At 39.2% G+C, this 26,479-nt stretch overlaps 2 protein-coding genes across 3 annotated transcripts; one reads left to right on the top strand and one right to left on the bottom strand.

Moving 5' to 3' along the window:
• Positions 1 to 4,756: 4,756 nt before the first annotated feature.
• On the top strand, positions 4,757 to 15,394 carry LOC135475846 (uncharacterized). Its single transcript, XM_064755787.1, has 11 exons — positions 4,757 to 4,805; positions 5,904 to 6,081; positions 7,076 to 7,245; positions 8,365 to 8,438; positions 9,142 to 9,191; positions 9,744 to 9,810; positions 10,936 to 11,028; positions 11,588 to 11,659; positions 12,330 to 12,385; positions 13,134 to 13,237; positions 14,224 to 15,394. The coding sequence occupies exons 1-11, from the start codon at positions 4,757 to 4,759 to the stop codon at positions 14,412 to 14,414; spliced, it is 1,104 nt and encodes a 367-aa protein (XP_064611857.1). The 3' UTR covers positions 14,415 to 15,394.
• Positions 15,395 to 16,555: 1,161 nt separating this feature from the next.
• Positions 16,556 to 23,886, bottom strand: LOC135475329 (sperm microtubule inner protein 8-like). 2 transcript variants are annotated; one of them, XM_064755181.1, is made up of 8 exons: positions 23,618 to 23,886; positions 22,031 to 22,676; positions 21,136 to 21,197; positions 20,552 to 20,610; positions 19,047 to 19,132; positions 18,400 to 18,461; positions 17,690 to 17,754; positions 16,556 to 17,237 (listed from the first exon to the last, which is right to left on the bottom strand). In XM_064755181.1, the coding sequence occupies exons 2-8, from the start codon at positions 22,251 to 22,253 to the stop codon at positions 17,168 to 17,170; spliced, it is 627 nt and encodes a 208-aa protein (XP_064611251.1). In that variant the 5' UTR covers positions 22,254 to 22,676; positions 23,618 to 23,886; the 3' UTR covers positions 16,556 to 17,167. The 2 variants fall into 2 exon arrangements, with proteins under 2 accessions (XP_064611251.1, XP_064611250.1); XM_064755180.1 differs by lacking the exon at positions 23,618 to 23,886 and having other exon boundaries at positions 22,031 to 23,205.
• Positions 23,887 to 26,479: the final 2,593 nt, after the last annotated feature.

The raw sequence follows: 26,479 nt of genomic DNA, 5'->3' as shown, positions 1-26,479 counted from the left end.
GTCTACTTATTTTCCTCTAATGGAATAGTGCATACATGTGCGTATCTGTACATCACGTATGGGAAAGTTTGTTAGTAACTTGCCATAAGTCGTTGGTTTACGCACGGTGGCACTCCGGTCTCCACCCTTACAAATTGCCCACCATCGTGAAAGCGAAAAGTTCTTCAGCATGTGGCGTTATACAGCAATGTAATTAATAAATAGATAAATAAATATACTATCAGTCGTTACTTGATATTCGGTCGTTTGACGAACGTTTAAGCATGTAAGCTAGACAGGAAAGCTTCAGATTGCTACCGCATGCCACACACATCCTAAGCTGCATATTATAAAATAAAAACCAAACTTTTCATATTTTCTTTAAGTGAACATAACTAAGACATTTGTGTATAAATATACATTTTTGTATACTGTACTTGATGAAAAGTCATTATTTTCAAGCTCACTCATGTCGGATAAAGCATATTCACATCCATTATGCTTATTGTCAGGACTGTTATAAATACACAAGGTTATCCCACGTGTCTAAGACCGAGCGGAGAGAATGCCAGTGTCATACCTGTACCTTCTGTACACACTCTACGGCGTCGGTAGAAGGCCCATCGGTGACAGATCGAATCCACGGGTAACAGCTGATCCCGAATTAAGTGGCCCGCCCGTCAGGAAGCTATCAGCCCTCCCTCTCACACGTCGATATTTTGACTATTGAGGTCTCCGAAGGGGGGTTTCCAGCCGTGTAACAGATGGTTTAGCATATAGGGTTAAGGACCACCCGTACAAAGTAAATGTTATAATCGAGATTTTCTTGCTTCATATTCATATATATCTACTTGTATATATACTGTTGCAAAATTTCAACGCCAGCCCTAAATGAATGCAATTAATGTATAAGGTAACGGTAGACAAAAACATCAGCGATTCTGCGTTGTAGATTAATGACTTTTGCATATATCACACTTCTGAGGAAGCTGTTCTTGTGACGGGCATAGATCTATCGTACGGCACCTACCACCCACCGTCCCCAACAGGGCCCCTCTGAGCTCACGCTCTCCACGTATATCTCAGTGACGAGAAGACCGGCGGACGCAGCGGACATTATATAGGATGTTATAGTACCATGAGAAGAATTCCGTTATAGGACAAGCCATTTTATATATGTATTTATACACACAGTGATATTCCGTGGAAATCAAGAAAAACTGGCCACAATATCTGAGCGGAGTGCTCAATAATCCATTCGGGGGTGAAAAAATCATCAAATTTTAATCGTCGTGCCAAAATATGACTCCCATCGTCCAATTCATCACGGTTGTTTTATTGAGCTTCACAGCTCTTGTGCTGAGCGATATTCAGCAGGTGAAAAATGCAACTTCGAACAGGTACGTACCATGATTAGTACTTAAAAGTCATCTTGCTTTGTATACTGGGCCCACAACATGGAGTAACAGTGCCAACCGTATATATGTATGTAGGCGTGGCCTGTGAATGCTGTGTGGCGTCATTTTTGCTAACAATGTTCGTGTTCGTATACAACTACTGTGTCATTATTTATTTATAAGACCTAGGGGTATATTATTGATTGACTGATTGATTAATTTATTGATTGATTTTATTTGATCGGTCGCCATGATGCGGCGGAATTATTGGAAATACTATTGTAGCGTCATATTCCAATCATTACTCCCAGTTTGATCTGTGTTTTTATTGTACTTCAAACGTTAAACTCACATTTTGAATGTTGATGGTTTGCTTTTAGCTCTCTCATTTTTTTCAGTTAAACGTGCTATATAATACGTCTATAGTAGAAAAGTAAAACGAACCTCCATTTAGTGCACCAATAAACCCTGATACCAAAACATAGCAGACAGTTATGTTTTGTATTTAGGGAACAACCAGATATTCACTACTCCACATGGTGGACGAGTAAATGCTAAAGCCAAAATGTAGCGGGCAAAATATGTTTATGTTCAGGACGCAAGTGAATTTACACATGTACAACTTCATTTGGTGGGGTATAGTACAAAGCGCAGGTGAAGCTGCACGTGTACAACTTCATTTGGTAGGCGAGTGCAGGGCGTAAGTGAATCCGCACGTGTACAACCTTCATTTGGTAGCGAGTGCAGGGCGCAAGTGAATCTGCACGTGTACAACTTCATTTGGTGGGCTAGTGCAGGGCGTAAGTGAATCTGCACATGTACAACTTCATTTGGTGGGCTAGTACAGGGCGCAGGTGAATCTGCACGTGTACAATTTCATTTGGTGAGCTATAGTACAGGGCGCAAGTGAATTTACACATGTACAACTTCATTTGGTGGGCTAGTGCAGAGCGCAAGTAAACCTGCACATGCACAACTTCATTTGGTCTCTAGTGCAGGGCTCAAGTGAATTTACACATGTACAACTTCATTTGGTCGCTAGTACAGGGCGCAAGTGAATTTACACATGTACAACTTCATTTGGTCGCTAGTGCAGGGCGCAAGTGAATTTACACATGTACAACTTCATTTGGTGGGCTATAGTACAGGGCGCAGGTGAATCTGCACATATACAACTTCATTTGGTGGGCTAGTGCAAAGCGCAAGTGAATCTGCACTTGTACAACTTCATTTGGTGGGCGAGTACAGGGCGTAAGTAAACCTGCACAACTCCATCCGGTGACCGAATAAATGCTGATACCAAAGTGTAGCGGATAAGTTTGTATGTATTCAGCTAGCAAGGAATTTCACAAGTCCATTTGATTTGACGAGTAGGTGTTGGTACAGAAATGTGGTATGTCTCTTACATACATGTGAGGCAGTGGCGCATTTTATGGGTAGGATGGGGGTATAAAGCACACTGGATTAAACACTCACCCCTGTTAAATTACTGACGAACTTTTCCTCTCTGACGTACAGACTTGCAAGATATATTACTGTTCTTCAACGAACGCAAGACGCCTTGAAGTCACCAAAATGATGCTATTTGCACGACCACCCACTGCATGACATTTCAGTCAAATTCACCCTCATATTACCAACCACTCAAAAGAAAATTTACACGAAAATTCAATGAAGCCCTTGCACTCCAGTCCTTATATTCTACCCGCACAATAATCATTTAAAACGGAGAAAAAGGCACTCGAGAAATGGGTTCAATTTGTCAGCGGATTTTTAAGATCCTCCTGCATGCTTCTGTATTGTTAATTCTCTGGCCACGGTAACAAGAAGCGGTCGATGGGGCTGTCTTGTGTGGGCTTATATTTAATAAATAAATAAATAAATAAATAAATAAATAAATAAATAAATAAATAAATAAAACAAATATTTATGTACATATATATGTGTAAGCCTATATAAATCACGCACGTTGTCCATACATACATTCGCCATATAGACGTCCAGTCTCAATTATACTCAGGTTTTGCGTGTTTTCTTCATAATTATAAATCTGTATCTGCTCACGTCATGTATATGTGTTGATTATAGATACCGGTATGTATTCATGTAAACTCATGTTCACTATATATAAGTGAAATATTCTTGAGTACAGCATAAAGCAAGAATCAAATAAATAATAAATACATGTTGACGATAAATTCGTGTATGTTCATATATACTCACTTTGTGTATATGTATTCACCTCAGAAATGTAGTCATAAACCGGCAAATTCACCTTAGGAATGTAGTCATAAACCGGAAAATTCACCTCAGAAATGTAGTCATAAACCGGCAAATTCACTTCAGAAATGTAGTCATAAACCGGATAATTAACCATACAGGTACGTGGATATTCATTCAAACTGAAGTTTTCCATGCATCCACCATAGACATGAATTCACATACAGGGTGGAGCAATCCGAGCTTAGCAGAATGACGTCATAATACAAGTTCAGTCAACTTTAACATTTCGACGTTATACAAGATGTCGTGTGCGACGTCATGCTATTTACATAAGCCGGTGAAGGCCTACAGCTAAAAACATTGCTTAAACATTGTTCAAATGCACAAAATCATGATGTTGTCAAAATATAAATACTAAATAGAATATTGCACAGTGAAGGTTGAATATCATAAATACTTTTCTCGTGAAAGGTGGAAATGATGATCTACTCGACGCTTCGCGTCTCGTGGGTTATCCTTTTCACCTATCACTCGAAAATTTTTTTATGATATTCAACCTTCACTGTTCAATATCCTCTATTTATTGGATTGGTGTTTTACATCGTACCCAAGAATATTTCACTTTTACAACGACGGCCAGCATTATGGTGGGTGGAAACCGGGCAGAGCCCTGTGGAAACCCACAACCATCCGCAGGTTGCTGGCAGACCTTCCCACTTACGGCCGGGGTGGAGCAAAAGTCTGGACCCATAGGCAAGTGTGGTTTACGCTAACAAACCAAGAACATTACAAGCACAAAAAGATAACATCACACAAGAAATTGAAACTATAACATGGAATAACTCTATGCTTGGAAATGTAAGAAAGTAACACAGTGTTTGGAGGAAGGTGGAAGTCAGTTCGAACTCTTGTTGTAAATTGTTATATAGTAAATTGCCTATGGGTCCAGACTTTTGCTCCAAACTGTATATCCCATGTTCATGTATAACAATCCAAGACAAACGCCTCTTCGTAGTGAGGAATTTTATTGGTGTCCTTAACTATTTAGCTCCATGCCGTGGTATGTAGTGCAAAAACCTCAAGTGATGTATCTGATGATAAAAACACTTCTCATATATACGTGTGTATAAACAATTTTGTATGTTTCTGATCCCCAGATGACAAACGGGAAGAAGTTTATACTTTTATATGTTGTTTCAGCAGATGGTAAGTTAATTTTAAGTTTAGCTGATTTGATTGTTGTATTGTAGGCCTACTTCTCCCAAGTTTTCTTGGCTTTTCGGCTAAACCCACGGTCTCACCAGTGAGGTAAATGGTTCAGATCCAGCTCTTGACTCTTTAATTACTTCTTGCACATCTATAAACCTGACCCGTACGTGGGAAGGTCTGGCGGCAACCTACGGATGATCGTTGATTTCCACCGGGCTCTGCCCGGTTTCCTCCCACCGTAATACTGGCCGGCATGAAATATTCTTGAGTACGGCGTAAAACACCAATCAAATAAATAAATCAAATAAATACAAACCTGACCTCTGTGTCGTAAAGGTAAGGAATTTTTGAATGCGACATTGAACAACAATCAGATCAGATTTATATTGTTTGCATGCTATATTATATTGTACATATGTGTATGTCATTTTCCTAAATTTCTATCTCTATTTCTTATTGTTTGTTCCTTTTAGAGATTCACCTATATTCAGCTGTCTGTAAAACCAGTCACACTCACTACCAAAATTGCCTTCAGTCATTGATACGTAACAACACAGGCTCCACACATGGATATGTTGGAAGTCCATATTCTTCCAGAGAAAATCAAGTCAGAACACTTTTTCTAATTTATAACGTTAAGCTGCATAAGCTCAGTTTCGACGTCAAGAACTCGTTGCCTCGGGTAACGTCATAATTACTCAAAAAGAAGTGGCATTCTGAGGGAATGGGCGTGGTGAGTAATTTGTTTTACAATAGGTGCACCAACATACGGTGGGAACAAACTCCATGCAGTAACACAACTACGCTACACTGGATTTTTAATAATTATGACGTGACTCGATGCAATGGGTTCTTGCCGTTGAAACCGAGCTTATGGACTAGGAATTAGAAAAAGTGCTCTGATTTCATTATCCTTGCAATAATGTGAACTTCAAATATATCAATGTGTAGAGCTTGTGTTGTTACGTGTCACTGACTAAAGGCAATTTTGGTAGCGAGTATGATTGCTGAAAATAGGCGACTCTCTAACAGAAATATACTATAGAGATCTATGTATGCGGTTCATCCTATAATTATTTTTGTTCTTGTTGACAGGATACTGTGACGCTTGTACTGATCTGTATCCAGAATTTATCACTGTAGCTAGTTTATTTGCCAGAGAAAAGAACATATTCTTTGGTAAAGTATCAGACTCTAAGCTCATTGATATGCTGGATATTAAGGAGTTTCCATCCGTAGTGTATTATGAGCATGGAAGTGCTTCCCATCAACCGTAAGTCAATTAATCAATCAATCAATCAATTGATCAATCAATCCATCAATAAATCGATCGATCGAACAATCAATCAATCAAACTGATCTAGCAGTCAAACTGATCAATCAATCCATCAAACTGAACAATCAATCAACCAATCAATCAAACTAGTCAAATAATCAATCAATCAATCAATCAGTTAATCGATAAATGAATCTGCCGGTCAGTACCAACTGCCTGCCATAAGTTACACGAAAGCTGATGTAGCCTACATTTTTGTTTATTATCTGAGATGCTGCAATGTTGCCCAGCAGATATAATATCCTAGCATAAACAAGTACACATTCAAGATTCGGACCATTTCTGATATCAGTTTATAACAGCGGAGACAAGCGGTCATTATTGATCCATCTCTTCGAGAGATCAATAGGAACTCACAAGTATAGGCCATATGTATGTAACCATCACCAGCAGAACTATATTAGATGGTTTCCTCGGAAGACTTGGTCACGTGTTCGAATTCAGCTTCCGATGGTTCGAGAGAAAACGTGCAAAAATTCTTTCAAGTACATGTATAGCAATCAATATTATGAGATTATGAAGTTGAGTACTTCTGTATTGTGAGGTTGAATGGGCACATCTGTATTGTGAGGCTGGGCGCATCTGTAAGGTGAGATTGGGCACATCTGTAATGTGAGATTGGGCACATCTGTATTATGAGGTTGAGCACATATGTTTTGTGATGTTGGGCACATCTGTATTGTGAGGTTGGGCACATCTGTGCTGTGAGGTTGGGCACATCTGTATTATGAGGTTGGGCACATATGGTTTAGGAGGTTGGGCACATCTGTATTGTGAGGTTGAGTGCATCTGTATAACCTCTAAAATCTTAGGTTAGAAATGGCTTTTTGTGGAGTCGATCTCGTGCAGAGGTCACGTTTGATTGCCAGCTGTTCGGTTCATTAATTTAACCCTGTTCCCGCTAACCCATATGAGTATGGTTTTGTTCCAGGCTGTTGGGTGATATAAGTATAGACAACCTCGTGAGCACGGTTAAGAAGGGAATGAGAGGTGATTTTTCTGACATCCAAATAAAATACACCGTACCGCTAACAGACAGTACGTTTGAGGAGTGTATCGCCAATCCTAGGCAACATGCTTTTATCATCGTCTATGACAAAGGTAAGTGGGCTTTCAGTATTGTCCCTCAGAATCCCATACTGCTGAGGGTTAACTGTCCAAATTGACAGTACTGTAACGGAACTGTCATAAATAAAACAAAGTAAAATGAATTCTCCTCTTCAATTCTGACTGTGTTTACATGCACTTGAATACCTCCATTGTCAATTACACTTCCTGGCTGAAGCACATATTCTTGTGCTGAAAATTGACCGAGTCAACTACAATACACCTGCCTGAAAGAAATAGGGGTTAGTTTGCGTGATGCAAAAGGCCACTCAGAATACACTTCATTTTTGTACGTTAAAAAACCCTGAGACCACTTTTAAAAATGAGGTTTTAAAATACAATTAACGTCAATGAAATTGCGATAAACTGCGATGGGCAGAAAACTCTACCATACTGATAGTCCCCGTGACTCAGGATTTTTAACAGAGTGCCTATTTGCATGTATTACATGAATACTATTCACGAGAATTCGCAAATATAAGTAAAATGGAGATGCCTTTAGCACTACCAAAATATTATGGTCTATAAATGACACCATCGGAGTCACCCACTTTCTTCCATCAAATCAGCATACCGTGAAGCAAGATTTGTAATATTTTTAAAAAGAAAATGGTTGAAGGTGTTTTCAGGTGCAGTTTACATTGATCTGTTTTGTTTGAGTAATCATTTCCTATAATCCATGGACTTGCCCCGATAGCACAGTTGGTAGAGCGTTCGCTCCGGGAGCGATAGATCCAGGGTCAATCCTCGGTCGAGTCACACCCAAGATCTTAAAAGAGGAAGTTGTAAGACGTTCAGCAAGAAGGGCATAGTGCAACGACTGGTTGACCTGTATCAGTATAACGGTTCGGGCTGGGCGACTTACTTTCCTTCGGTAAGGCGTCTCAGTGAAGCAGCACTAGATAAAAGAACTGTGGAAATCCGTTCTGCAACAAAGAGAAACATTACATACACTCTAAGGATTCCTTCGTCGCCATATGACTGAAAAATTGTTAAGTACGACGTTCAACTCCAAGCACTCAATCAATGCCTGCTTAATTTAAATGTCGTTAATTTTTGGAAGCAAGTGCATCTTAGTACATGTATATCGGTCTTTGCAACTTCTCGTTGTAGATTCGGCGTCAACGGCTGAAGCGGAACTAAAACTTTTTGAAGATCTTGCAATGACGTTTAAGCATGACGAAGAGGTAGGCCAATAGGTGCTGTTGGTTTCTATATAGTCGTTTGTTTCAACACATTCTATATCAAAGATGTCTTTTAGCTGCGATAAGGATAATAATAACTCTCAGGTTGACACATGCCAAATATGAGAAAATAGGCTCTGGTGTTGACACATGATAACTATGAAAAAGTGGGCTCTCGTGTTGACATATTGTAACTATGAGAAAGTAGACTCTCGTGTTGATACATGATAACTATGAGAAAACAGGCTCTCGTGTTGACATTGGTAACTATGAGACGGTCGGCTCTCGTGTTGACATGTGATAACTATGAGAAAGTATGCTCTGATGGTGATACATGGTAACTATTAGAAGTAGACTGTCGTGTTGACACGTGCTAACTGTGAGGAATTAGGCTGTCGTGTTGACGAATGACAACTATGAGAGAGTAGGCTAACGTATTTACACGGTGTGATAACCACGAGAAAGTAGGTACTCTATATACATGTGGTATAATTAAGGTACAGCAGAGAGACCTACCCTTAATAATGTATAAAAGGTAAAATATGTATATATATATGTAGTACATGCCCCATTGTCACCATCACACATTATTATTGATGGATCAACTGATGATGTGTAACAACGCCCTTCTGTTACAGGTAAAATTCTTCATATACCACATAGACCCACCTTTTTAAAAACAAGATTAATCTTCTCTAAATTTCAGTTGTTAATTGGCAGCATCAACGCTACAAAAGAGATTAAGCTTGCGGGAGAGTAAGTATTTGATCATATTATATAAAATCTGACTAGTTTGATTTTAATATTTTTTCTCTTCTAAAACGTAAACTTGTTTTACCGTTTGCTTGTACAAATTCAAAGGAATGGCGGTTGTCCTAGAAGTTCCATGTCAGCATAATACATTCTTGTGCAACAAATAATATAACCTGGATTATTTAGGGAGAGGGGTGGACACTTGGTAACTCAATAAATCAACTTTTAATCAGAAATTCTTACCAAGCCGTAGGGTGCGCTATATTAAAACAACCGGAAGCACGATTCATGTCACTCGTATACCCTTCGTACATGTGGTTAAATGGCAAAACACTCTTGACGTAACACTGGTGACGTAGCACTTTTGACATAACGCTGGTGACGTAAGCGGAAACAGCTGCGTCCAAACATCAACTTTGGTTCACATACATTTGGTTTATTCTTGTCTTTTAACAATTTTGTGTAAAATACTCAAGAATATTTGCCTACGCCTCTGGTTACATGGGTCAAAACAATGGACTGAAATATAATTCAGCCATTAATCATTGTTTTCAGTTTCGCTGTCAAACGGTACCCGGCGTTCTACTGGTATGGGAAAGGTGACAAGTCAATCCGAAAACGGGTATGTTTTCCTCGCATTATATTCGAGTATATAAGCAATTTCAGTGTCTCATCCAGACAATATCACTTTCTTTACCTGACCTATTTTGGCTGTCCTCGACATTATTTCTTCTATTGTTAGATCCATTCTGTTTGCCCTAGTCATAGTTCCACCAATTGCCTGACCCACTCAATTAGTTCTCGCCATTATTTCTCCATTAGCATGATCCGTTGTTTCTTCTCGACACTATTTTTCCACTTGCATGTTCCATTCTTATTGTTCTCGACATTATTTCTCCTACAGCATGACCCATTTTGACTGTTTTCGACATTGTTTCATTACATAATCCATCTTGTTTTTCCTCGACATTGCTTTTCCATTGGCATAATCCATCGGTCCTGTTCGTTCTTGACATTGTTTTTCCATTTGTACGATTCATTCTGTTTATTCTTAACATTTTTCCCCCATTTGCATGATCCATTCTGTTTGTTCTTGACTGTTTATCTCTTTTCTCTCGTCTCCTCTTTTCTTACAGTATGGCGGTAGAATGGACACCAATGGTCTGTTATCTCTTGTCTTATGTGTCCTATCTTGACCTATTACTCGCACCATCGACCCGTCTCCTCTTTCCCTCCAGTATGGCGGTAGAATGGACACCGTTGGTCTGTCATCTCTTGTCTTATGTGTCCTATCTTGACCTATTACTCGCACCATCGACCCGTCTCCTCTTTCCCTCCAGTATGACGGTAGAATGGACACCGTTGGTCTGTTATCTCTTCTCTTATGTGTCCTATCTTGACCTATTACTCGCACCATCGGCCCGTCTCCTCCTTCCTCCAGTATGACGGTAGAATGGACACCGTTGGTCTGTTATCTCTTGTCTTATGTGTCCTATCTTGACCTATTACTCGCACCATCAACCCGTCTCCTCTTTCCCTCCAGTATGACGGTAGAATGGACACCGATGGTCTGTCATCTCTTTTCTTATGTGTCCTATCTTGGCATTTTACTCGCATCACTGACCCGTCTCCTCTTTCCCTCCAGTATGACGGTAGAATGGGCACCGATGGTCTGTCATCTCTTGTCTTATGTGTCCTATCTTGGCATTTTACTCGCATCACTGACCCGTCTCCTCTTTCCCTCCAGTATGGCGGTAGAATGGATATCGATGAGCTGCTCGCATTTGTTAACGACCAGACAAACCTTGACCGGAAGTTGGGCGGAGAACTGATGGAATCCGTAAGTCGCAATAGCAAGCATATATATATATATATATATATATATATATATATATATATATATATATATATATATATATATATATATATATATATATATATATATATATATACATATATATATATATATATATATACACGGAGACACAATTAAGAATCCGGTAAACAGAACAAAGGCTTAGTACATTATACAAGTCCCGCTCATGCTGGCTTCCTCTTCGGCCGTACGTGGGAAGGTCTGTCAGAAACCTGCGGATGGTCGTGGGTTTCCCTCGGGATCTGCCCGGTTTCCTCCCACCATAATGCTGGCTGCCGTCGTATAAGTGAAATATTCTTGAGTACGGCGTAAAACACCAATCAAATAAATAAATAGACATTATACATTGGGATAGCTCATGTAGCTGATGGAAATTTGATGGGAAAGCAAAGAAAATTTCAAAACGAAATAATATCTTTTGTATTTTTCCTTTACGGTACTAAACGACACAACAACGAGAAAATTGATTACATGTACCTGTGTCAGTGAAATTATTGTCATTGCTTATATTATTAATTCATAGGCCGGTCGAGTCCCAGAGCTGGATACACTGGTGGCAATGTACATCGATGACATCATGGAAGGCGTAGAATTGGTAAGGGCTGATATACAGTAGCCAACACTGCATCCCCTTTCTTCCACTCCACTATACCACTCTCCATGGGTTTTTGGTTAGAATAAGAGCTCGAATTCGGTGAAGACCACTTGTCTCCCGTCAATAAAGCCTACAGGTGTATAAGTGAAAAATTCAAGCTTTAAAACACCAGTTTAATAAACGCAGAAATAATTCAAACTCTCAATAAAGACGCATCACACTGCAGAGCTGTATTCACCGACGAAGTAGTACCCCGGCTCGAATCCACTTGCAGCTGGCATCTCAATAGCTTTATGTCAGAAATGTTGTCCAATGTGTGCTCAGGCTTTATACTTCCCCAATTTTACACGTGAGTTATATATAGCATCATATCAAGCACTTCTTCCAAACCACCCTGTCGTTGTTAAACCACATATACGAAATGGTAAGTAAGGACGGGTGTTAATTTTGGTTTAAATAGGCATTATTTTAAATGTATTTGTCATCGTGTAAAGTATCGTTGATGTCCGTTTACAATCTGTCATTGCAGCCAGGTGTCAGCCACGCTGTTCAATGAAGAACCAAAGGTGGCGAAAAAACTATAAATTTGTTTGGCACACAATGAGCAATGATTTTGCGTTTAGGAGTTCTAAACCTTTACCCAACATCTTCGTTCTGTATTTTATCACAGGAAGCTGCTATTGCTGACGCTAAGGAATACGCCAAGAACGCTAAAATCAACAGAAAGTGAGTTTCGTACAATGATGGTTTTTGAAAGAAAATTCTGTTGCCGAAAATGTTATCCTTAGATTATAATCTACATCTTGGCTAAACATATTAAAAGGACAATGAGTCAAACGTATTTGCCTACTTGTGTATACTTGTGTACCTTCAGGGGACTTTCAAACAATGAAACCGGAAACGAATCATTAGAGCAGCAAACTAGTAAACAGTCTTAACGGCACTGAAGGCTATGACCCAAACTAACAGAAAATGTCAAATCCCCCCAAAATGCAAAAGAATTACCAGAATATGTAGCACGTCTACACGAATATGTAAACTGGCACACCCAAAAGCAGCTCTATTCATCTGTACTATACATTTTGGTTGATTTTACATTGATTTGACATTACTGGATTGTACATGCATATATGGGTCATACCACAAAATGTGAAATTGGCGACAATCTAATACCTGTGTTCTTCGCTTGTCACCAATCATGAATGGCCGTGGGTAGGTATTTGTGCGTCGATGATCAGTGTACTTTTACCGGTTGAGGGATTGTCATTTCTTGTGTCTTCAGCATAGAAATCCAGTGAGGTAGCACTTTAAACGTGTCAACACTGGAACTGGCCTAACTGATGTAAGTAAATGCTCTTGTGATATGACCGATATAATTTTAAAGTCACGTTAGACACCAATCAATCAACCAAACAACCAATCAATAAATCAATCAGAAACATATGCCTGTATAACCTGGTCACTGTTTTCCTAGGTACGCTCCTTACTATGTAACTCTGCTGAAGAAGATCAACGATGCGGGGAAAGTGGAAGTGATAGACGAGGAGAGAGACCACCAGGTCAAGTTGTTAACAATAGGTCAGTATCGCCATGTTCCGCTATAAACCTCGCCTGTGCATGCACTATAATAATCGATAATAAGCGATCATAAGGACCGGAAACGGTAATAACTAGAAGCGGTAGTTATAATAGGCCCATGTGTGAACGACAGTAATAACTGGACGTGATAATGTTAAGTGCTGTCTCATCACACAGTTACTTTCGTTTCTGTTTTGTCGTCAACTCTCATTGTTTTCAAATTCTACAATCGACCAAATACAACTCATGCACTCATGCATCTTCCTGTCAGCAAGGGTGATACCGTGCTATAGGTATTGGACATCGCTATATACTAAAAAAAAATAATCTGTTAATTTTAACAGAAAATCTGTCATCTGAGTGATACTAGAATGTATTCTGATATTGCAACAGCTTGTTCTGTTAAACGTAACACACATGTTCTATTAATTTAATATAAAGATTCTATTAGAGTAAAAGGAATGTTATGTTGAATATTACAGAATATTTTGTTACAGTAACAAAATATTCTGTTACAGTAACAAAATAATTCTAGCATCACTCAGACAACAGACATCCTGTTAATATTAACAGATCAGTTTTTGGAGTGTAGCTTGATTAAATGCAGATGACGTATCTGAGAGACCTAACCGCGTGGTATAATGGTTAAGATATTTGTCTTTTTATCACTGTTACACGAGGTGTGAGTTCAAACCTGGTGAGGAAACATGGGAGTTTGAACATTCTCCCTCTCTGACTGCTTGCGGGGTATGGGGGTCAATAAGCAGACGACGCCGCTCGTTTAACCGTTTGTGCTGTCTAACGTACGTTTTAGGTTAGTTATTTTCCATCAATATTGTGTGCATATTTGTACGTCACATGTGGAAAAATTGGTCTTTCCAACGATCGGTGATTCAACCATGCATAAAACTGAAAATTCACTCATTCTTATGAAACATTGTTTGCATCAAAGCCTCAGATGCTATATATAATTGTTTTATCTGCAGGTGAACTGACTCCGAAGCAGAAGGATGATCTGATGAGAAAGAGGAATATTCTGCATCGCTTTGTGGATGAGATGGCCATGAGGCTGATCGATGGGGATCGCGAAACCGTCAGGGTTGTGAGAGGAAACAAACAAAACAAGGCCAAGAAATCCGATCACGTTCAACACGATGATCTCCATCAAGAGTTGTAGCGTGTAGTTTACATAGCGTATATACATATAGACTTATTGTTTTTGAATCATGCAACTCGACGATTTTTAAGGGCAGGGATACATCTGTGTGCATATAAACATCATGTCTCATATCGTGCAGTGGATATATGTATACTCATTTCTGAATCAGAAACGGTCGTGCGCATTTACAGCCTGAAGTTTTAGATTCTGCTCCAGGCATGTGTACGTAAAATCATGTACATGTATGTGTGGATGCGTTTCTAATTGTTTAATTTAATAGTAGAAAATTAAAAATTTGAAGTTGCGTCTTTTTTTTTTTGCGTCCAAGCATATGCTTAAAAGGTGCATGCCTGTGTCATTTGCTTCATCGTTATTACTCGCATCAATGGACTCCAATGGCTCTTCACACGTGGTTGATTGCTAGATGTTACACGGTTCTACAATAAAGTAAGACACCCTGTAAACGGGCCTTAGATAATTTAATGTGTTTACATGCCGCCATAATCGGCGAAGTATAAAGTGCCAAGTAATGGCTTTATTACGCATGCTTAATTCACCGTCCTATATAATTCCAGTCATTTCTATAAGATACTGTCCTCGGTACACGTAGCCTATAATGTATCGATACATTTCTAGTTTACCATTCAGCTCATTAGAATGTGGATCCTTCTGAATTCAGGGAATTTTCATAATTATAAGAATTTAGATGTGTTCCATTTTCGTGTGTAAGTATTTCGTTACGCTGTGTTTACTTGCTAGATTTACAGTAAGAACTGATTGTATGAACATATACGACGAGAGCTTTCTACTAAAATCACGTGACCACCGTGCGATTTGGCTCTGTTTTGTACCATTTACATTCCCTGTTCCTATATATACCTATAGTGATAATACTGAAAGACGTGGTTTCAACTATATGTAAATGAATGCATGGCCGTATATAGAATATAGCCTATGTCTTCTGACTTGCTATATCCCCGTGTTGTGTACTACAAAATATATCCAAATGTCAGCTCAAATCATGTGTTAGCTATCGACCATGTCTGAAATAAAGACCACGGTTTTCCCTGCACGTAGTTTCCATAGCGACCAATTTTGCTCGTGCATCATACAAGGCGTAACTTCATAAGCATGTAGACTTGTACATGTAAATTATACAATTTTCACAAATCCGTTGACTACAAAGCCAAGTACTACTATGTTTGACGGAAAAGGAGTTACATTAGTCAGACGTTCTAATCCCACAGTGCAACGCGACTTCAGGTTCTGACGTCATCCTAACTTTATGGTGGCTAGTAGCTTATGAGTGGAAACTGGTGTTCTCGCTGGAGGAGAGGAATAAAGGCTTCAAACTGAAGTATGTATGCCTTTACACCAGCCCTTTTCATGCAGGTATACTTGGGTTCGAACTCACCTCCTGATAGTTCGGCTGGCAGATTAAGGTTAGGAGGCCAAATATTCAACTATGTGACTCGTCTGGCTGAACTGGTCCGGAACTTCATTGCTGTTTCACAACCAGATATGTTGCGGCAAAAATAGGGGGAAAAGTTATATTCATTTTACAGATAAAAACTGGTAAGAAAATCTGTTCAACGGGCACACACCAGGAATGTAAACAAAACCTATATTCCTGAAACCTCAAAACGGATGAATCTCTGTTCTTCAGCAGTGGAGTTAGCACTATACGAATTCACGTGGATATGCCATTTACACAATGTGAGAGATATGGACTATTTTTAACAGGAACGGCACTAGTATATGTTAATAACATAAAAAAAGGAAAACACCGTCATAGAGGCAAACTGTAAGAAGTGGACAAGTCATAGTTTACCCCATGTGGTAACTATGGACCCAGTAGCCGCACTAGCATATGTAAATAACATAAAAAAGAACGACACACATAAACGTATACAAGGAAAACATTTTATTGCCAGGGTGTAAAATGTATATGCATATATATATATATATAAAGGGTTTTGGTAAGGAAAATGGCAAAGTACAACATTCGTATAGCATAACCCGAACAAGTATAGCTGTGCTATACCTTAATACTGGAATGGTCATTTTCATGAACTGTTTAATACTGTATTTCCCCCCTCCCACCCTCCAAAAAACAAAAAAAACAAAACAAAACAAAAAGTCATTTATGACGTCGTCCACTGCATGTACAGAACAAATAAGACTTAATAGGCAAAATAAATAAACATATACTATACTCCCTTCCACTTAAGCTTTACCCTTCAAAAATTGCTTACCCTATACCTTTACATTTAAGCTTAATGTTGTTTCACATTTGAGCAGGGCAAATCTCTGAAGGTAAAGTTTTCAAACATTGCTTCAACCATAATAAGAGTGCTAACATGAACTACCTTCGCGAAATTTTCGACATTTCTGCCCAAAATTAAATCAACGAAAAAATAATAATAAAAAGTAAAAAAACGAAACAATCAATACAAAGCAGAGTACACAAATATTACCACTCGCAGTAAATCGATCCACACGCTTTATATTAGGCATCGTGTGGAATACTGAATTTCATTATGACCAATGGTGAAAGACAAAAAAACGCGAAAAGAAAGAGTCTTTTTTTCACCAGGCTAAATTTTAAGTGAGCGAAGAGGTTTACCGTTTGAACAACGTTCGGGTGGATTTCGATCAACTGATACTTTTCTTTATAACACTTCCTTAAATTCGACTGAATATACATCATTATCCCTATCCCTATACCCAAGCCCCACCCCTGTACTCGGATGTATTAGTGGAATCTCTGCCTATGGGTTACGCCAGGCTTCTGTACTAATATTCCTGCTGTATTGAGGGTGGCTGTCCCGGTATCGTGCACTAAAAATACACAAAATGATAAAACCATCAAGTCTTTGTGAAGGCAAATCAAATAACAAATAACACTTAATTTGACAAGCGAGACATTATGTGCTATACAGTAAATACAAAGTTTAACATACAAATCATGAAACCTTCAAGTATTAGTGAAGAAGAATCAAGTAAATAAAGGAAAGAGTTTGAAGGCTGGACTTTCTGTGGCAATCGTGCAGTGAAAAGCCACGCACATACATACACAAATCATATTTATGACGACCAATCAATTAAGTAAACAACTACAGGAAGTCTTTGACAAGTTACAGGCAATCTTTGGCAATCGTGCATTGAAAATATATATATATATATATATATATATATACAAATCTTAAAATCATCACACCTCTATAAAGAGTACTCAAATAAATAACCAAAGCTAACTAAATAAATCACATATTTCAAAAGCTAGAACTTACTAGATATTAGCTGGAATGGGCCTCTGGTCATACTGGCTCAACATTGGTTCTTGGCGGAGGGTGTACTGAAACGTGAAGGAAATGTCATTAACCTTTTCCCATACAACAGTTATAATGGTAAAACACAGTTACGAACAGACGAGAGTAGGCCTACAACTGCACTCTTACAAACCTCCCATCGTCATATTTCTCGAAAAAATCTTGCTACAAGGTGTTGTCAATAGATTACCGCGCCATAAACCGACGTGATTTACGACAAAAGCTCCGAAAAACTGATTTACACAATTTTGTGAAAGTGGGATCAGATTTCACACATGCATATCACACTTGCGTATGGCAACTACCTCAATTATTTATTCGTTTATTTGATGGTTGTTTAAGGCTATACTGCACAATGTTTTATTTCTATGGTGGAGGTCAATTGCGCACATGTGACTTTGCACGCTATATTCATGGAGAACAAATGGTCTTGAATGAGAAGAGTCGTCTCCATGCATGTTCAAAAGTGTATTAACAATTAAGCCAGCCTTAGATCTCCATATCAATCCCAATACATTGTACAAAACTAATTGCACTTTACAGTAAAGAGTAAAGGTAATACCAATACATTGTTCAAAACTAATTGCATTTTAAAGTAAAGAGTAAAGTTAATATTGGGATTAACTGCTGATACACTTCTGATCAACTGGGTCGGGTAGACCGCAGCTTACCTTCCAGGATTTAGTCACCTCGGGTCGGAGGTACCTAACGGCATAACCAGTGAAGTGAAAATCTGCAACACAAGACACAGACATGCTGGAGACGATATAGTGACCCTGTAGAAAGATCAACTCCATTCTGGTTTGGGAAGTTACCATATAAAACTGGGAGTAGAGTGGGGGTGATTTAATTGTCGCTGAGGACATCCACAGAAACCTCTATATACCCTTGGCTGGGGCCTAAATAAATTTGGCATCCCTATTTTGGAAAGTGGAGGTCTTTCATTTGTTTGGAACAAAGCTTGGGCCTCTTTATAGCGCACTGACCGAATAGGGTCAACCGTTACTTAGATGTGGTCACCTACAATTCTGGGACATGAAGCACCTATACTAGATCTTCGGCATATTCCGTATACAAAGCCTGGTTTGACTAGAGTCAAAATTTCAAATTCAACATGAATGTTTATTTTTGCATCCTTTAAGTTAAAATCAGGATCATATAACAAATCTTATTCCAAGACAAAATCTGTCATAACTGTTTGAACTTGAACGGTAAATTGTATGCAAGAGATTTGTTGGATTTTAAAGCATGACTGCAGACTTTAGCGAGACTAGCCTCATATACACCCAGACAGGGTTGGCTTGGGGGTGAGATGTACCTTTACTGTCGGGTAACTCTGGTAGCCTGATGTTATATCTCTCTGGGGATTTGTTCAGGAAATCTGACCACTCTTGTCGGGTTTTCCTAAAATAAGAAATGTATCTATGCTTAGAGAATCGCAAAACCTGGGAAACGCCTTAAAGATCAAACACATTTCCTAGGCGAAAGTATATATAATATAATTAAAGACATACCGCAATGACAGTAAAGACCAGAGCAGCGACGACCGGGCATCATGGCTTAAGCAAAGTTGGTAACAAAAAAAAACCCAAAACAAAACAAAACAACCCCCCCCCCCCAAACCCCCCCCCCCCCCCCCCAAACAAATGCGGTGAAGTTAATTGCAATTTATTAGACGTCAGTGGTCTAGAGTAGGCCTATACCCATCGGTATTCTTCAAACAGTACGCGTATATATAGTACTGAGAGAAACCTTAAGCCATGGTCATATGCTGGAAAACGTATGCACGCCCGAACGCATTCCAAGACAAAGGCACAAATCAATTCGTATTCTCCAAACACATTCCAAGGCAAAAGTGCAAAGCCCTCTATACTCTCCAAACACATTCCAAGGAAAGAGCAAAAACCCATTCATATTCTTCAAATACATCCCAAAGAATAACTATATCTCCCCGTTGACATCATGCACGTTGGTGGCATTTGGCTATACATGCTTATTTACGCATGTGTTTTTTATTAGCCATCAACACAACTTACATAGCATACAGTCTATAAAATGGTTTAAACAGTCTATAAATATGGATACCAATTTAATTCATTCACGTGGAACATTTCTTGCATCTTTCCAACGTTACTGACGGCTACACTTTGCATGAATCCGTCCTAATTCTTAGTTCTTTGGTGGTTTATGTTGAACATTGTTTCTAAACCTGATCTTGCGATTATTGATTCGGAACGACCATTTTGGTTGACGACTGATTTACGTCTGTTTGGTCTAACGTCTAGATGAAGACGCGACTGTTCTGATTATTTGCGAACAATTTGGTCTCTATAACGTCAACGGAAAGGTCCGTAAAAAGCTATAATATACCCTGGTCTTCCAACATTTTTTCGGGCAAATTGCCACAAATTTCGTCTATGAAGAATTTCTTTCGTGAATGAAGCAATTTCATGCATGGGACTATAAAACAAAAAGGGTATATCTTTACGAAGACAAAGTCAGTCCACAACATGACAAGAAACATGTTCACTACATAGTATAAAAATCAACAGGTTGCCGGTATAAATCTCACTTGAGGTTGTTTTGAGTTCATATCACAGCTTAAATCACGGCTTTGGGACTCGTACCTAAACAGTTGCAAATGTTAACCGCACTTGGTTTCAGGCCAGACCTAAAGCTGACTGATGAGCCTAGATTTAGTGGAATCCGCCAAGTGCCCAATAACGTAGGGCCCGAAGAAAGAGACCGGCTGCTCTTTAGGATATATTTCAGACTACATGCATTTCCGATAACTCTCCAGGAGGCTTTTTATTTTATACTTACTTGAGTTCGTCCGGAGTTGTATAATAGCGATGTATCTGTTTGCCAGTTTCTGTGATACCCTACAAAGATACGGAAAAATTCCATGCTTACATATATATAAGCTTACAAATATATATTATTTGTATAGGCCTACTTCAATGATTTGATTGGAATTTAATGCGTGCTCTCAGGAGTCGTACAACAGCAACAACTGCTTAAATAAGCCAAAATGGGTACTGGCATTTATACCTTAGGAAATACAATTTGTTTGTCATACGTAATAAATAGAGTTACCACTATAATCTATAATGATTGATCATGTGATCTTGCTACAACTATATAACATCTTTTGAGCGTGTTTTCTTAGGTAAATCGAAATAGACCTTCGTGATTACAGCCGTATCACCCTCAGATCTGTCGCTTCAGTTTCCATTTAAACGTTTCGTTATTTTACAAACGGTAACATGAACAGGTCTATATACGTTAAATTACTGGCAGTATATAGCATTTATAATACATATGGTCAAATGATGTGAGTGCTTGTTTTCATTCGGTCAGATAAAAAAACGCACATAAAGCCGTAATTAATTGTAAGGCTTACTCACCAAACTGGAAAGCCTCTTAGATGGCGGGGTAAATAAGGTGCTTGTAGCCTTCTGGAAATCGCCTGTAGGGTTAAAAAGAAAATTATCGAAACTACCAAATTATTCATATAAACAAGTCGTATATTTAACAGTTTCAAAACATCAGCTTGAAACTGTGGCTGACCGGGATCGATGCATTGGCTATTTGGCTTTACACCACCACTATAAATTTATCATGGTTTGGGCGATATCCTCTATCGAGAGATAGCCTAGATAGTTTTCGACAAGGAACAGAGAACCTGGAAATAGCAACAGGTGTCAAATCAGAACTATAAATTATTCATATTGTCCATATGAAGCCTAATTGTGCCACACTTTTAATATACAGTAACAATTAAATTGATAGCGAGGGCACGAAGAAAAGCAGACAGGGCAAATACTGGTCACCTACTGTACATGTATACGGGTAGACTACATATAAGCCGTTCTTATCTACTGTACACATAGGCCGACTAACATATCACTTAAAACTAAAATATAAATGAAGTATTCTTGGGAATGGCGTAAAATGTAGTATATACAACCTAACTAGCTGTATCTATACATGTACAACTATCAACGACACTACCTTCAGTTTCAGGGGCCAATTCCACAAAGCTATTTTTGATTTGGGTCCAGGTCAAAATTCAAAATTATTAAAATATGAATTTAGAGCTTATTTGAGGGTCATTAAAATGAAAATTTGGACCACCTTACAAATGTTATATTAAGGCAAATACATAAAAATTTCAAACTTCTAAAGACTACGTCTTGGAATGAGCCTTTACATTTTAATATAGGTCAGAAATGTCCTGGTGGAATCTGTCCCAGGTTACAGGCAGATAGATTGATAGGGCTAAATCTAAACCTAGCTTACCGGGTCCGTTCGTAGTTGTGGTGCGGCAATGTTCATCAGGAAGTTTGTGTCGAGCCGCATCCATGTCCATCCGACGAAAACTAGGCAGGTTAGGGTGAAAGATACCCTCCTTCACGGCTGCTAACTGCACGCGTTTGAATCCTGGGTAGTTAAAGGAATAGCTCGGCATATTCATCGGTAACAGCCGATCCTGGGAGAGCTTCTCAGACCCGATCGTCGTCATTGTGCAGACAAAAACTTCAGTGCAACAGGTCAGTGCCGAATCTTCTGAGACTTTTTTTTAAAAAATGATGGTTTGTCCTTTGCGTAACGTATATTAAAAAGAAAATCAGGTCAAATGTCCCAACACAGCTCTAGCTCATAAAGTGAACGACCTTCGTCAAGTCGCCTCATTTATCACCGCTGTGAATGCAAACGTTTCCCCTGGCGACGCACAAGCGTGTTGTGGCGCGTCATGGACGAGTTACCTCCCCTGTCACTTTGCTTGGTTACAAAAAAAGTTTGGCGTGTCTTGTCGGGGCCGACGTTGTATGCAGCACATTATGGCTTATGTTGGGGGGATTTACAAGCAATTTATTCCGCAGTCGATACTCTGCATGTTCCTTGTAGGCTAAGTTGTTCGATATTTCGCCTGTGGGAGGATATCCTATATAATGCAATTGATTGGGCTTGTTGAACCGATATGCGTAAGCCTTGGCCTATATCGGAGATTCATTTTAAAATATAGGCCTAGCCTGTCTCTGTGCAGTGATTTTAAATGTTACATATAGGTCTAGCGGAACCCTAGTCTAATATTACAGGTCTATATCCAATTATTTCTTAAGCCAAAAGGTTTAAAAAAGTCAACAAAGCATGCATGTAATATTGGCCGTTCTCAACGTAAATACACGTAAATGATCCGAGGTAGGACAATTGCATCCAGTATAGGCCTACAGCTAGTAGGCCTTCGCCTGCATCATCTTCTTGTTATAATCTTGGTGAAAACAAAGTTTGCCAAGGGCATTACCAAGAAATGTATACCAGGATGTTTTGGAATCATAGTAGAGTTATGTCGGGCTCTATAATAATACTGAATAAACAGGAACTTCAATATATATTAATGAGAACTGACGAGTTCATTGCTAATGACATCCTCACTAGAACTTTTACGTAGTTTTCTCTCATTTACTGCCTTCAAAATCTCTTTAGATTTAATATTGGGAAGGAGATTGGCTCACCAGCGCGACCCAATGACCCAGAAGCCTCTCACCAATGCAGTCCCTGTGAGTTCAATTCCAGCTCATGCTGAGTATGGCGTAAAAAAAAAAACAACAAACAAACAAACAAAAAACAATCAAATAAATACATAAATAAATAAATAAATATTGGGGTGTTCAACACATTGTTGTTGTAATCGAGAACGGGTGCCTCTATCGGCATATAAGAATTTAATCAGCGCCGCCCTCGTCTAACAAGAAGTAGTGGTGAACGATTGTAGGCCTATACATATATACTTATACAAATTGTGAGACAAGATTTTTAAGTCCTTGTGGGCATTTTATCAGTTTCCACTAATACTGTGTAGTAGTCTGTTTGGCATATACTTACATACTACTTTGTCGTTGTACGGTTACATATTTCCAGCATTTGCTCGGAACTTGAATGTCGTTTGCGCGTATATGTGGTAATGATTTCATGTATGGTGCAGAGGAGTGGGGAATTCAGGCAGGTGTAGATCGACCTTGCGGCTGGGTTTTTTGCGACTGCAAGCAACTCAGAGAAACGTGAAGAACTGGAATTGGGAGTGTCCAATAGGTGGCGTCTTTAAGCTCAGCATGTACACGAGAGCTTACAGTCCTACTCCTGCAAACCTACAGGTCATAAAAAATAAATGGAAGTGAGATATACGAGTTTCAATTATAATCTGTTAAATTTAACCGGAAGTCTGTTGTTTAAGTGATGCTAGAATGTATTCTAACACAACATTCAGTCATATTCAACATTGTTACGAACCTCGTCTTTAAACATTGTATTATATTGTATTATCTTTTTTTTCTTCATTGTCTGACCTACGTTTTCACCTTTTGCTTACGATATAGCCTGTAATTCGGTCCAACGTTCTCGAAGCTTCGGTGTTCACGAGTTTAGTTTTATTGTAAATAGAGTGTACACTCTGGAAATATGTATCGGTGTTGTAAACTTTTTTAAGATCAAACCATGCAGAATTTTCTTTTACGTTAGTCAATAAATGTGAGCGACGGAGTTGTGAAGTTCGCAGTCATTTATTCACATCTACTTGTGAGCATTTATTTACTCAAGTCCATTTGAGAGCAGGCATATTTACTGTCGGTCACTGTGAAGGATTTTGCTGCGTTTGCAAATATCGGCTTTCATGCAGTTCGACATTCGTACTCCATTTTCTGTACAAAGCACTTTGCGAGCTTGTATTTCCCCAGATGCCATTTTTTGGAAACCATGAGCTGGTATCGCTCATTGTCTCTTTGTGCTGTTATGTACATTTCATTCCAGTTTACCTGTGTATATTTCCGAGGAAACATACAGCTCGGCATCACGGATGCTTCAGTCAACCCGTCCAACGTGGGAAGCCCTTATCGGACTATCAATTGCACATTGAGGAATTCATCTTAACTGTGGATTCAACATTTTTTACGTGGACTGTCTCGCCTTTGGAAACCTGAAAATTCCATCCGGATTTAGACGCTAAGAGATACTATATATAAACACTAGTACTTATTTGTATTGTTTTGTACATTATTATCAGTGGTATTGTCTGTTTGGTTCAAATATATGTACTGAACTTATTCAAGCTTCTTCGCGCGTCCTTGTTTGATCTTGAGTGAGCGAGTGCTTGGGGTTTAACGTCGTACTCAACAATTTTTCAGTCATATGACGAAGAAGGAATCATTAGGGTGCACGTACGTGGAATGTGCCTCCTTGTTGCAGGACGGATTTCCACCGCTCTTTAATTTAGTGCTGCTTCACTGAGACGACTTAGTGAAGGCAAGCAAGTCGCCCCGCCCGAGCCATCATACTGATACGGGTCAACCAGTTGTTGCACTATCCCCTTCATGCTGAACGCCAATCGAGGAAGTTACAACTTCCTCTTTTAAAGTCTTAGGTGTGACTCTATCAAGGATTGATCCTGGATCTACTGGTCCCGAATTGTTTTATCTTGTGTAGGGCCTTTCGCTGATCTAAGAGTAAAACAAGCCAGCTGTTTCTCATCTTTGCTCTTCCATAGTGGTACCCTTACAACATACTAATAGAATCATTATGTTGAATTATAAAATGTGTTCTATTTAACAGAATAATCTACTGCAATAACAATACATTGTAGCATCTCTCAGATAACAACTTTGTGTTAAATTTAGCAGATTGTTTTCTAGAGAGACGGTGAATAGGTTTAAAAGTCAATTTTGATTAAATGTTTTGACGTTGTGTGAAGGATTTTTGGCAATTTCTGGCTTTACCCATAAACTCCTTTGTCCTCGGTACAGTGATTTCGTTGACGGGATCGTCATCCGATCAGGAGCTGGTTTCAGTCGATCAAAGCAGACCACGGACAACTGTTGACCGAGGAGTTTCTCGGAGTTGAACATGTTTCACTCTAAACATACTGCTCTATCCATCCAGTTGGTGAGAGTTGCTCATTTCGGCAAGATTTCGTCAAAGTTTTTAACAATGACTTTGTCTAGTTGGATCCAGTACCTTACGATTTTAAGTAGACCGTCGTATATGGGTAGTGAGAAGGTTGTCTGTGGTAGAGGTACAGGCTGGGCTGTGTAGTGAGAAGATTGTCTGTGGTAGAGGTACAGGTTAGGGTTGAGGGTTGTCTATGGTAGAGGTACAACCTGGACTGGGTAGTGGGAAGGTTGTTTCTGGTACAAGTACAAGCTGGGCTGGGTAGTGGGAGGTTCATCTGTGCCAGAGGTACAGGTTAGGCTGGGTAGTGGGAAGGTTGTTTGTGGTAGAGGTACAAACTGGGGTGGGTAGTGGGTGTGGTAGGGGTACAACCTGGACTGGGTAGTCTGAAGGTTGTTTGTGGTAGAGGTACAAGCTGAGCTGGGTAACAGGAAGGCTGTCTGTGGTAGATGTACAGGCTGGGCTGGGTAGTAGGAGGCTGGGCTGGGTAGTAGGAAGCTTGTCTGTGGTAGAGGTACAGGCTGTGGTTGGGTAGTGGAAAAGTTGTTTGCGGTAGATGTACAGGCTGGGCTAAGTAGTGAGAAGGTTATCTGTCCCAGACGTACAGACTGGGCTGGGTAGTGAGAAGGCTGTCTGGTACATGTAGGTCACCAGTATGAAAAAAAAAAAAAAAAGTCAGTTCATTTTTTAATAACAGAAAGTTTATTTTACGCCTATCAAACCTAAGACAAACATTTATTCAAAGAAAAATGTGACTAACAAGCATTAAGGAATAATTCACTTAATAAAGAAAACAGACATGAAAAA

Source organism: Liolophura sinensis, chromosome 9, assembly GCF_032854445.1.
Source record: "Liolophura sinensis isolate JHLJ2023 chromosome 9, CUHK_Ljap_v2, whole genome shotgun sequence".
NCBI lineage: Eukaryota > Metazoa > Mollusca > Polyplacophora > Chitonida > Chitonidae > Liolophura > Liolophura sinensis.
Note: the sequence above shows the minus strand (reverse complement) of the source record. Positions and strands in the feature narration are given on the sequence as shown.